A 13,829-nucleotide genomic window follows, 5' to 3' on the forward strand; every position below is an offset into this window, starting at 1 on the left:
AAAAGTTTGTGTTGCATTCAAATTTTTTCCAAATATATTAAGTGAATCTTGTTGCCAACATTGTACTTCCACTAAAAAATGTGATCAAGTACAGTTGTGTATCTTACAAGCGACTAAATAAGCCCCCCAAAATGTTAATATTATGCGACAAAATATATCAGGAAAAAAAAAGAAATAGATATCTTGTGAACAACGTTTTGTAGGCCGTACAACCTTTGCAATAGTACATGAGTCAATTCATTCAAAAGAGAAAAATAATTTTGCATTGCCGGAAACTCAGCAAAATGTAACTTGATGTCACGTTTTGGACATGTTTGATAATGACTTAGTTGCCACACTTGGGATTGCTGTTGCTCACTGTTGTTTCAAGCGTTGCTCACCGACTTTGTGCGAACGCTCAGACCCGTGGAAAATGACAAGGAACATTGATTGCAACTGACTTTGCGCAGGGATTTTGATAGAAACTTATCAAGCAATCAAAAAAAAAATACTGCATATACAAATGCCTATGACAGTAAATTAGACAAATTGTAGCAGCACCCACCAGCCTCTGGACTTTTAGCGAGCTTGTTCATAAAAGTGAGCGGTTGTTGAACAATGTCCAGTATGGCCAGCAGCGTTCTGGTGAGTCGCAAGAGCTCGCTAAAGCTATAGAAACCAAAGTAAACCAGGTTACGGGCTAAATTCACCACCTAGAAGAAAAAACACAAATGACATAAAAACATTAAAATCGTGCATATAAAAACCTTTAGAGGGCTGCATTCTTCCCCAGAGCCATTACCACCCTTAACACACACCGCACAAATAACTGGAACTCTTGCAAACACACTCCCTCATACGGATGGAAAATTGTATTCATGACTATGCTCACTTTGCACAATGTTGACTATTTTGCACAATGTTGACTATTTTTGCACAATGTTGACTATTTTTGCTCTAATACGATCCCAAAACTGTATGTAACATCCTACATGACCACATTTCTTGTGTAAATATTGTGTAAATTATAACCTTTATCTTCTTTGTTCCTCTATATTGTGTAAAATCTTCTTTGTTCCTTTATCTTCTTTGTTTTCTTTTATCCTCACTGTTAAATGTGAAACTGGAGTGCCACGTCCAACTTCGTTGTCACAATATGTTCAACCCAATTTGTAACAATGACAATAAAGGTATATTCTATTCTCATCTCATTAGCTGTACCGCTTATGCTCATTAGGGTCGCGGGGGGCTGGAGCCCATCGCAGCCATCTCCGGGCAGTGGGCAGAGGACACCCTCAGCCAATCGCAGGGCACACGGGGACAGACAACTCACTCGCTCAGACAATTTGGACTGGCCAATCAACCTGACATGCATGTTTTTGGAATGTGGGAGGAAACCGGAGCGCCCGAAGGAAAGCCACGCAAGCACGGGGAGAACATACAAACTCCGCACAGGAAGTCTGGAGCTGGATTTGAACCCACGCAGGAGGTTCCCATGACATGAACTGTGCCACACATGCGCTAACCACTGCGCCGCCGTGCTGCCCATATTCTATTCTATTCTATTCAACCCAAAGGAACACAAAGATATGCTATGCAACGGCGATTCTTTTCCTGAAAGATTGAATAAGTCACAGCACTCCAAAATTATCCAATCAGTTGCTACGAGTAGAGGCGTAACCGTGTCATGTGCATGTTGATTTTGAAGCTATTTCGGTTTATTAGCAGTGAAATAACGTCTGCCCGGACGCCCGGGCGTACAATTTACAAACTTTTTCAAGAAAAAAAAGAAAAAAAAATCTTTTTTTTTTAACAAATAAAACCTTTTATTCTGATTTCAAAATCAATGTTCGTTTTGGAAATTTCGGAATTTTGGTCCGTTTGGCTATTTGCATACTCGGCAGCCAATCAGAAGCCAGCATCGAATAAGTCCTTGCTTCCGGACTTTCCAGAGCGTTTGCATTTTCCAAAGTAGACGCACAGAGAATACAAGAAATATGGATAAGCGCTTAGGAATTGTTAAGATTTGTCAATTTAATAGCGCTTTTACTCGTGGTATTGCGGTAAGACGTTTTCCATTGTGTGACGTCATTACGCAGGCGCCATTTTTCGTTTTGCCAATTGTTGATCGCCATGTTGTATTGAATGGAGCAGTGTTGTTGTTTGCTTGCTGTTGAGGAATAAATATGCTTAAAGGCTGAACCACAATGTCCTGCTTATCTTCTCACGCATGAGGAAACTGCACACTCTGACAAAGGGACTCTCTCTCTCTCTCTCCCTCTCTCTCGCCCTCTCTCCCGCCCTCCCATTCTCTGTCTCTTTCTCTTTCTGTGTCTTTTTAACTTCTTTTGCTCTAACTTCTTTTCCTTTTCTCTCTTCCTACCCTCTGCACTTTCTTTTCTCTTTTCTCTCCTTCTGTCTTTCTATTTCTCTTTGGATTTCTTTCCTTCCTCTCCCTTTCTTTTCCCCCTCTCTCACAACTTTTTATCTCTCTCCCTCTCTCTCTTTTTCTTTCTTTGTCCTGCCCTCTCTCCTTTACCCTCCCTCTTTCTCTTTTATTCATCTCTCTTTATCTTTCCCTTTAATCTATTAGTCCGGCCCCCGACAGAATTTTTGTTCTATCGTCTAAACTGAGCGATCGGGGAAGAAGGGCCTTAGCCAGGGAGAACCCGATGGTCACTCTGTCAGAGCTCCAGCGTTCCTCTGTGGAGAGAGGAGAGCCTTCCAGAAGGACAACCATCTCTGCAGCAATCCACCAATCAGGCCTGTATGGTAGAGTGGCCAGACGAAAGCCACTCCTTAGTAAAAGGAACATGGAAGCCCGTCTGGAATTTGCCAAAAAGCACCTGAATGACTCTAGGACCATGAGAAACAAAATTCTCTGGTCTGATGAGACAAAGATTGAACTCTTTGGTGTGAATGCCAGGCGCCATGTTTGGAGGAAACCAGGCACCGCTCATCACCAGGCCAATACCATCCCTACAGTGAAGCATGGTGGCGGCAGCATCATGCTGTGGGGATGTTTTTCAGCAGCAGGAACTGGCAGACTAGTCAGGATAGAAGGAAAAATGAATGCAGCAATATATAGAGATATCCTGGATGAAAACCTGCTCCAGAGCGCTCTTGACCTCAGGCTGGGGCGAAGGTTCATTTTTCAGCAGGACAACGACCCAAAGCACACAGCCAAGATCTCAAAAGATTGGCTTCAGAACCACTCCGTGAATGTCCTGGAGTCCAGACTTGAATCCGATCGAACATCTCTGTAGAGATCTGAAAATGGCTGTGCACAAACGTCTCCCATCCGACCTGATTGAGCTTGAGACTTATTGTAAAGAAGAATGGGCAAAACTGCCTAAAGATAAGTGTGCTAAACTTGTGGGATCATATTCAAAAAGACTTTTGGCTGTATTTGCTGCCAAAGGTGGATCAACAAAGTATTAAGCAAAGGCTGTGAATACTTATGTAAATGTGATTTCTTAGTTTTCTATTTTTAATTAATTCAAAAAATTTACAAAAAAAACTTGTTCACATTGTCATAATGGAATATTTTGTGTAGAATTTTGAGATAAGAGATGAAATGAATACAATTTGGAATGAGGCTGTAACATAACAAAACGTGGAAAAAGTGAAGCGCTGTGAATACTTTCCGGATGCACTGTATAGGCTTGACATTTTATCAAGATAATTTTACCTCCAGAGTCAGTTCATGCTTGTCTTTTTCCCCAAATGGAAAAGGCTGGCTGACCACATCCTTGAGGTATTCTTCAACAAACTCCATGGTGGGGGCAAACTTCCTCTTCATCTCCTCTCTCGAGGAATCCGCAGACTCGTATTCAAATCTGCAGCCAACGACAATGGCGGGAATGTAACAGGGCGCGGTGTACGTTTTGGATATGGGATTCTCACTCGTGGATTGTGATCTTGGATGGAATCTCAGTCCACAGGCGCGCGTAGCGCACGGGGACCACGGCTTCTTGAGGGTCGCGGTCCACGTGCATGTGCAGCATGAGGCGACAGAAGGAAGCTCGCAGGTTGAAGGGAAGGCAGTCATCGAACATGCAGCGCAAGATGAGATCCACGGGAAGCTGAGAGGAGATCTGATTGATGGCCAGATACTGACGGTCCAGGCACATTTTAGCAAACAGGTTCAGCTGATACCTTGGAGACAATAGATGAAAGGTAGTTGGAGAAAAGTTACAGAAAAACCTCAACCCAACAGCAATTACCGTAAATTCCGGACTATAAGCCGCTACTTTTTTCCCTAACTTTCAACCCTGCGGCTTATTCAGTGATGCGGCCAATTTATGTTAATTTTCTAACGGCCGCTAGCGGCGCTCGAGTGTTGCTACCATTAACTGCCCTGTCAAAGCTATATTATTATTATTAAAGCTTTGAAAACTCTCTCGGTGTACAGTCTTTCTTTGTAAATATGTGTAACCCATGTATAATATGTATTTGCAACTGTATATTTTTGTAATTTATTTATTTTAGACACTTATTCTGATATGTTATGCACGGGTAAACGAAAAATGAGGGGCGGAACAAACGCAGGGTGCCGAGTTTAAGTGGGGACCGCTAAAGGTGAGGGACAGACAAGGAAAGAAGAGGGGGTAAAAAGTTGGTTAAAGAAAAAGGAGTTGCGTGAGTAAATGTGTTCATTTGATATATTTTTTCCCACCCTTACCTTTGGAAAATTTACACTTTTTTTCCTTGGATTACTTTCAACGGGACCCAGACTCTGCAGGTCTGCATCAAACCTTAAGTACCGGTATCATTTTCCGTTCATTTTGCCGGCTTTGATTTTTATAATGTGGACTTTAACGAAGGAATCCTCACTATGTGTTTGCTGGTAATAACATCATATTGGAACATAATATTATGAATGTGCTTGATTGCTGTTGTGATTGTCATGATTGTTTTATTTTAATATTAGTGTCAATAAATTTGTTCAAACCAAACCAAACCAACTTTTAGTTTCAATCGCGGGACTTGAAGTCGGGTTTGGGTTAATTTTGTGTTTGTGTTACATGTTTAAATGTGGGCGCATGCGGCTTATATACAGGTGCGGCTTGTGTATGTACAAAATCGGTTTTCCTCTTAAAATGTGGTGGGTGCGGCTTATAATCAGGTGCGCTCTATAGTATGGAATTCACGGTAGCTCACCTGTAATAAGTGATCACATCTAAATCCATTTTATGGTTGCCTTTGGCATCCTGAGCAAGGTGGCGGATGGATTTGCCGTGAGGCTCCTTGTGCCCATCGATCCAATAGAGCCAAACCTCCTCTTCTTCCCCGTCCTCATGCATCAAAGACGATTCCAGGTTGGTTTCGGTATTAGGGATAAGTCTGTGACGAGAGTAGTTGTTATCAAAAAAATCTGACATGAAGCAGCTCTAATCTAAAAAAATATTCAGTGACAGAAAAGTACGTACAGTAATCCCTCGCTTGCTATATCGCGGTTTACGTTTTGTGGTTTTGCCATTTCGGATTTTCATTAGGCATTGTGTTCTGCGTTCTAATTGGTTAACAGTCACTCTGCCTCGGTTCTACGTGTGCATCAATAGAATTTCAGTTTAATACCTAAATGTACATAAAACACATAAATTTTAGCGAGTAGCTCAAGGATGGGACCCTTGGATGACCTATTACAGTTCTCCAGTGTAATTGGTGGTGCCATGTTGGCAGGGTTGGGTAGGGTTACTTTAACTGGATTACTTTCAATTACTTTTGGATGACTCCAATGCCAAATATGCTAATAAAAGACAAAAGAAACTAAATATGAATAAAATGATGACTCACAACACGTGGTAAACTTTCTCTCCTGGCTTTGATCTCTTTGATCTCCGGCAAAACTAACAAAATGCGACAGAAACAAAATGAAAATACCGTATTTTCCGCACTAGAAGGCGCACCAGGTTATAGGGCGCACCCCCAAAAAAATAGTTTTTGGTCCTTTATTTGACATACATAAGACGCACCGGATTATATGGCGCTACAATGGGAACGTCGACAAAACAGTCAGATAGTTCAGTCCAACTTATTACCCCCTTAACATTCCGAAAGCTTGCAAAGAAGCAAATACGTGTCGTAGACACGTGCGGATGCGGTGTCCGTACGATGTCACTCAAATGCATCGTTCCAAATATCGTTCGGAAGGTTAAAGTCTTGGGATTCAAGAAATGCCAACCATTCCTTACTTTCTATTTTCTTTTTCGCTCGCAACTTTACTGTTCATATGACAATAAACACTTGGAATTTAGTTTAATTTAAAAATAGACACTCCATTCCATCCATTATCTGCACCGCTTATCACAGAAACATCGAGTTCAGTCTGAAACAAGATACAGGGAAAATATATAGCCGGAGTAGCTCACCGAAGTCGTTGTGTTCAATAGTAATGTGCGCAACCATGGTCCTCTTATACCCGTGAGTGTAGTAAATCCAGGAGAGTAAAATATTTACAAATACAGAATAGTAAAAATTGTTTTCTTTATGCCGTCAACCCAACGTGCTATTCACATTCATCTTTTGCGGCCAATTGCAGGCTTTGTTTTGCCGCTTTAGCCTATGCGAGCCTGTAAATGATAAAAAGGATCCGCCCCCTTTACCTCCGAATAACTTTAGCCAATAGTGATCGATTCAAATGATGATTGACACATTGGTTAGCCAATGAAACGCCGGTAAATAAATCCCAGCATACACCGCGGACTACTTGGCGTTCGGGGGGAAATCTAGTCGGCGGCTGCAAGTTAGTTGCAAGACTGCGAATTAATATTGATCCATAAATAAGGCGCACTGTATTATAAGGCGCATGGTCAGCTTTTGAAAAAAATAAAGGCTTTTAGGTGCGCCTTGTAGTGCGGAAAATACGGTAAATCCAAACAGCTTGCCAACATCATTTCTGCCGTTCAATGTATTCCAAGCCTGCACAAAATTTAGTCATTTTATTCATATTTAGTTTATTTTGTCTTTTATTAGCATATTTGGTATTGGAGTAATCCAAAAGTCATTGAAAGTAATCCAGTTAAAGTAACCCTACCCAACCTTGCATGTTGGTGGGTAAAGCTCTTTTTGCCAAGAAAAGAAGCGGAAAAAACTGCCCAGTGCCCATCAGTATGTTTCTTTCTTAGAAATAAGCCCACACCAGAACAGCGGACATCCAGCGGCTCATTCTGAAGAGCAGTGTAATACACCCGAGTCACGATTCCTTTAACTATCCATATTTTTTTTTTCAAAATTATTTTTTCATTTTTATTGTTTAATACAAATACTCCGGTCACAGTGGGCAGAGTTAATCTCTGCAATTTGAACCTATAAATTCACATTGATGATGAAACATAATCGATTTGACGGTGCAGAAGTTATTTGTTAGAAAAGGCAATGTTTTTTAACTTATTTATTTAGAGAAAAACTTGAGCCTTTTGAGGGTTTGTCCTTTGGTTCCAACGAATAAGAGCATTAACCGGTAATATAGATAATTTTGAAATATAAATGTTTCTACTTTGCGAATTTCGCCTATCAAGGTATTACTGTTTTTACAAAATATAAAAGAAAACATGCGTTAAAATATTGACAAAAACCTTGACATGGATGATTTCAGTAACAAATCCCACTCAGTGTAACTTACTTTGTCTGGATAAGGATATCTGCATTGGCGGGGTTGAGCATAAATTTGCAAATAAGTTCTTGTGTGACAGGGATGGCGGTCTTATTGGACACACACAGATCTGAGAGGTAATCGAGGAATCTGGGAGAAAAGAGCAAATAGTTTAACAGTAAAGATTAAAAAAATTAAATAAAAAATGATACATAAATCCAAAGCCGAGATCTGAATCTTGTCATTTCTAGCATGACTCCAGCAAATCTGTCAAGGTAAAGGTTCAATCCTATTCCCGGTACTCGTCCGTCGGCATAGATATTTCTTTAATAAGTTAAACGCTACAGTTCGAAAGTTAGTTTTTGAGGTGGGTGAAATATAAAAAGTGAAAAAATAAGAACTAATTTACTAAATTAAGAAAAAAATACCACTCAATGATGCCCTGGTTAACGTGAAGAAAAAGTTGAAGAGGGATGAGAAACAAACAAGACAATTTAGGTAGGTAATATTGAAAATAGTGCCCTGCGACCAGTTCAGGGTGTCCCCTGCCCACTGCCCGATGATTGCTGAGATGGGCTCCAGCACCCCCGCGACCCTACTGAGGATAAGCGGTGCAGCTGATGATATTGAAAATAGTGTAATTGGGCCAAAGTAAGCAGCACTACCATAATAGTGGTAACGGTCCCAATATCTGATAATCAATACATGAGTCAATTGCACCAATAGAAAGTCAGTTTAAACATACAACTCGTGGTCGGCTTTGCAAATGCTAATTTATTAAGCAATTTTCATAGCACTCACATCTCTGTCAAGGATGCTTATAGTGAAAGAAAAATACAACGTTGACAAGAGATGAAACTCGAATGTGTAGCGAAGGGGATCTCCAACTTTTTGCAAGCTGAAAGCTACTTTTTATTACTTACTAAGTAGCCCAAAGGGCACCCATATTGAGACAGACGGACACAGAGACGGACATAGAGACGGACATAGAGAGAAGGACACAGACAGACACACATAGAGACGGACACAGACAGACAGACACAGACAGACACACATAGAGACGGACACAGACAGACACACATAGAGACGGACACAGACAGACAGACACAGACAGACACACATAGAGACGGACACAGACAGACAGACACAGACAGACACAGACAGACAGACACAGACAGAGACAGACAGACACAGACAGAGACAGACAGACACAGACAGACGGACACAGACAGAGACAGACAGAGACAGACACAGACAGACGGACACAGACAGACACAGACAGACACAGACAGACAGACACAGACAGACAGACACAGACGGACACACAGACAGATAGACACAGACGGACACACAGACAGACAGACACAGACAGACAGACAGACAGACACAGACAGACAGACACACAGACAGACAGACACAGACGGACACACAGACAGACAGACACAGACACAGACAGACAGACACACAGACACACAGACAGACACAGACAGACACAGACAGACACAGACAGACACAGACAGACAGACAACACAGACAGACAGACTTCATTGATCCCCGTAGGGAAATTCACAATACACGCAGTATCTTTGTGTTGAAAATAAAACAATAATAAAGTAAAAGGAATATAATACATAAATACTCAAAGTAACGTGTTAATATAGAGTATTTAAATAGTGCTACAAAAAATACACACTGAAATATAAAATAGGGTGATATGCGGTTTTCCCTCTAAGCTGCACACGTGCGCAATTGCGCACTGCTCGCACATTCTCAGCGCACAAGAAAATCTAGCCAGCGCACAAAAATGAGGGCTCAAAATTACTAATTAAGAAGCGATTTAAGTCAAAGTTACAGTGCATGAAGGTAAAAATACACGGGTTGCCCTGACGTTGTGTCCTAAATGCGGTATTTTGAAGTCGAGTCGAAGTAGAACGAAGTTGAGTAAAGTTAGTAGAGTTAGTAGAGAACCGGCTTCTTCGTTTGGCTCATTAAAAGCTCTTTTCGGGTCCTAAACGGCTCTTCAGGTTGTTTTTGCTTCTTTAATCCCAACATGACCAAATATTATGTAAAATTATGCACAAAATGACTTAAAGGAAGGGGGGAATAGAACAAAAAAAAAAAATACCAAAATGAAAAAGGAGAGAAAAGCTGAGAAAAAGAGAAACAAAAGGAAGAGCAAAAAAGAAGGAAAAATTTAGAAAAAAGCCTGAAAAAAAGAAAAAGAAATGTAGGAAAAAAGTAAATAGAGAACAAAAAGAAAAAAGTAACAGCTTGGAAAAAATAAACACAATGAGATTTTTTTAAAGGATTTTTTTTTTAAAAAAGTAAAAAAAAAAACACAGAAAAAAGAAAATAAGTTTGCGTTGCATTCAAATAATTTCCAATTATATCAAGTGAATCTTGTTGCCAACATTGTACTTCCACTAAAAAATGTGATTAAGTACAGTTCTGTATCTTACAAGCGACTAAATAAGCCCCCAATATAGTTAATATTATGCGACAAAATATATCAGGAAATAAAAAGAAATGGATATCTTGTGAAAGAATTGTAAGAACAAACGACTTTCGTAGGTCGTACAACCTTTGCAATCGTACATGAATCAATTCTTTCAAAAGAGAAAAATAATTTTGAATTGCCGGAAACTCAGCAAAATGTAACTTGATGTCAAGTTTTGGACATGTTTGATAATTGCCACACTTGGGATTATGGTTGCTCACTGTCGTTTCGAGCGTTGCTCACCGACTCTGTGTGAACACTCAGACCCGTGGAAAATTACAGGGATCATTGGTAATAAGCAATGTGGGGGTGTGGTTTAATGTGGGCTTTTGATATGCATACCAATAATGTTCTCACTATAATATTACTGTGTTATTTCCAGGTTATTTATTGGAAGTAGGGTTAAATAGACTCAACAACTGAAAAATATAATTTTACCAGAAAAATTAGAACCGGTCTGCAGGCACCTCAGCAAACCAACTCATCCATTTGTTGCAAGTAGACTTAATAGTTTGTACTTTATAAGCTGTATAGATGTTTGAGGTGAGGAAGGAATACCTGGGTTCTCGATTCCGTCTAAGAAGGCTGACAAATGTCTCGATCTCTTTGGCGGTGATGTGTTTTTCCAGCAGCTTGCGGTTGTTGTGCAGTAGAGCGGTGATGGTATCCTCAGCCAGAATCTCGTACCCAATTTGAGACTGCATGATTGAGAACTTTTTTGCGATATACTCCTAACAGAATAGAAAATTGAATTCATTTTATACTATGCATTTGAAGAAATAAACACATTAGGTCCAGCAACATTCAATTACCATAATTCTTTGAGGTCACCTAATTACAGATCATCGATATTTAGAACGCATTTTACAAAATGTCCGACGTTAATTTAAAAAGCTGGTTGATACGTGTTACCAGAATACAAAATGTGGATGAAAATTACCGTAAATTCCGGACTATAAGCCGCTACTTTTTTCCCAAACGTTCAACCTTGCGGCTTATTCAGTGATGCGGCCAATTTATGTCATATTTCTAACGGCCGCCAGCGGCACTCGAGTACAAAAGGTAAGATTTAGACCGGTGGAATATATGCGCCGAGGAAGACTGCAACTTCTTGGCTTGTGCATAAATTAAATTAGCGTAAACATACCCTCATCATGCAAAATGCAAAAAGAAAGGCACATCAAAAAGTCCACCATCACCAACGGGTTGAGAAAAGCCGGTCTGCTGCGTGACGGAGAGGAGGGCACAGAATCAGGAGTGGATGAGAGTTCCAGCGATAGTGACAGCGCGAGGGAGGCTACGGGAGAGTGGGACGACGTCTATATGACAACGTTTCTTTCCGACACTGAGGAAGACGACTTTGAGGGCTTCAGTTCTAAGGAGAAAGATGAGGACGGTTTACCGTGATTTTTACAAGTACAGTATGTTTTTTTTAACAGACCCGTTTACTGTGTTGCGAGCGTGTTGCTACCATTAACAGCCCTGTCACAGGCACCACTTGGGATAAAAGTTATATTATTATTATTAAAGCTTTGAAAACTCTCTCGGTGTACCGTCTTTCTTTGTAATATGTGTAACCATGTATAATATGTATTTGCAACTGTATATTTTTGTAATGTATTTATTTTAGACACTTATTCTGATATGTTTTGCACAGGCGGATAAAAAAAAGGCGTAACAAACGCGGGATGACGGGAAGTGGGGTAAAGGTGAGACCGGTTTGTTGACGCGGCGGACAATAGTGGATATATATTTTTCCCACCCTTACCTTTGGAAATATACACTTTTTTCCTTGGATTACTTTCAACGGGACCCGGACTCTGCAGGTCTGCATCAAACCTTAAGTACCGGTATCATTTTCCGTTCATTTTGCCAGCTGTGGATTTTTGGACTGTGTACTTTAATGAAGGATATTCCGTTTCAATCGCAGGACTTAAAGTCGGGTTTGGGTTAATTTTGTGTTTGTGTTACATTTTTTTTAATGTGGGCGCATGCGGCTTAAATACAGGTGCGGCTTGTGTAAGTACAAAATCAGTTTTCCTGTTAAAATGTGGTGGGTGCGGCTTATAATCAGGTGCGCTCTATAGTCCGGAATTTGCGGTAATACCCTTCTCGGTTTGCATGTAATCATTGCTACAAGGCAACATATCCATTTGTGAATGACTCAAATCATTACTAATTTGGATAATAGACGGGTAAATGATCAGTCAATTGACACCTATGTAATCATTTTAATACATTTTAGGTTATTAAAATGTTTTAATTTGCCTCATTAGAAGAAAGATAAGGGTTGCTGTAGTTAATAATAATACCGTATTTTCCGCACTATAAGGCGCACCGGGTTATTGGGCGCAACCCGAAAAAATTGTTTTTGGTCCTATTTTTGACATACATAAGACGCACCGGATTATAAGGCGCTACAATGGGAACGTGGACAAAACAGTCAGATAGTTCAGTCCAATTTATTACCCCCTTAACATTCCCAAAGCTTGCAAAGACGCAAATACGTGTCGAGAACACGTGCGGATGCGGTGTCCGTACGATGTCACTCAAATGCATCGTTCCATCATTCGGAAGGTTAAAGTCTTGGGATTCAAGAAATGCCAACCATTCCTTAGTTTCTATTTTCTTTTTCGCTCGCAACTTTACTGTGCATAGGACGATAAACACTTAGAATTGAGTTTAATTTAAAAATAGACACTCCATTCCATCCATTATCTGCACCGCTTATCACAGAAACATCGAGTTCAGTCTGAAACAAGATACAGGGACAATATAAAACCCGGAGTAGCTCACCGAAGTCGTTGTGTTCATAATAATGTGCAGCCAATGTCCTCTTATATCCGTGTGGGTAGTAAATTTAGGAGAATAAAATATTTTCAAATACAGAATAGAAAAAAATTCTTTCTCTATGCCGTCAGCCACGTGCCATAAACATTCATCTTTTTCGGCCAATTGCAGGCTTTGTTTTGACGTTTAAGCCTATGCCAACCTGTAAATGATAAAAAGGATCCGCCCCTTGACCTCCGAATAACTTTAGCCAATAGTGATCGATTCAAATGATGATTGACACATTGGTTAGCCAATGAAACGCCGGTAAATAAAGTTGCAAGACTTTGCGGCTTAATATTGATCCATGTATAAGGCGCACTGTATTATAAGGCGCATGGTCAGCTTTTAAAAAAAATAAAGGCTTTTAGGTGCGCCTTATAGTGCGGAAAATACAGTAATTTAAAAAAAAAAACTCCTTACAAAGTAAAGTCATATCGGAGCTAAGATATTAGCTATGTAAATAGTACCACATGTACAGCAACATATAAGCCCTTTGACACCGAACTTTTCTGTCTGAAATTTCGAAGGAACTTTGACAAACTCTCTAAGTATCCTTAGACAACCTTGAGATAATATGCTTCCCATTTCAACAGTGTATTTAATAAGACCTGCCTGGTTTTTGCGATAGTCCTGCTGGGAGTGCCGCAGCACTCTGTAGCAAAGCCTCAGCATGTACTTAAAGTGAGAATAGCGCTGGTCCCCCAAATCTTCTAATTTCAACATGGGGCCGTCACCCTTGTCCGTAAAAGGAGCCTTGAGGATACCAAAGATCTGGAAGAACAAACACACGTACATGTTCTGCATCAGAATGATATAGCACTTTTAGGGACAATCAAACACACTTTTCAATGGATACATTCAGTGCTCCCTCGAAGCTGCGCGCATGCACAATTAAGCACTGCTCGCACATTCTCAGTGCACAAG

At 40.3% G+C, this 13,829-nt stretch overlaps 1 protein-coding gene across 3 annotated transcripts in view; it reads right to left on the bottom strand.

Annotated features, from left to right (window-relative positions):
- Nucleotides 1-13,829, bottom strand: part of itpr2 (inositol 1,4,5-trisphosphate receptor, type 2) — a 167,134-nt gene that overhangs the window by 103,143 nt on the left and 50,162 nt on the right. For all 3 annotated transcript variants that reach the window (XM_088339631.1, XM_088339630.1, XM_088339629.1), the window contains exons 15-21: nucleotides 13,518-13,676; nucleotides 10,632-10,804; nucleotides 7,607-7,726; nucleotides 5,143-5,325; nucleotides 3,886-4,137; nucleotides 3,671-3,818; nucleotides 545-692 (exon numbers count right to left, since the gene is read on the bottom strand). In XM_088339631.1, the coding sequence (XP_088195757.1) occupies nucleotides 545-692; nucleotides 3,671-3,818; nucleotides 3,886-4,137; nucleotides 5,143-5,325; nucleotides 7,607-7,726; nucleotides 10,632-10,804; nucleotides 13,518-13,676 (1,183 nt within the window). The remainder of the gene's footprint in view (nucleotides 1-544; nucleotides 693-3,670; nucleotides 3,819-3,885; nucleotides 4,138-5,142; nucleotides 5,326-7,606; nucleotides 7,727-10,631; nucleotides 10,805-13,517; nucleotides 13,677-13,829) is intronic.

This window comes from Urocampus carinirostris, chromosome 7 (assembly GCF_059441175.1).
Source record: "Urocampus carinirostris isolate Australia breed hairy pipefish chromosome 7, RoL_Ucar_1.0, whole genome shotgun sequence".
In the NCBI taxonomy this organism is placed as follows: Eukaryota; Metazoa; Chordata; class Actinopteri; order Syngnathiformes; family Syngnathidae; genus Urocampus; species Urocampus carinirostris.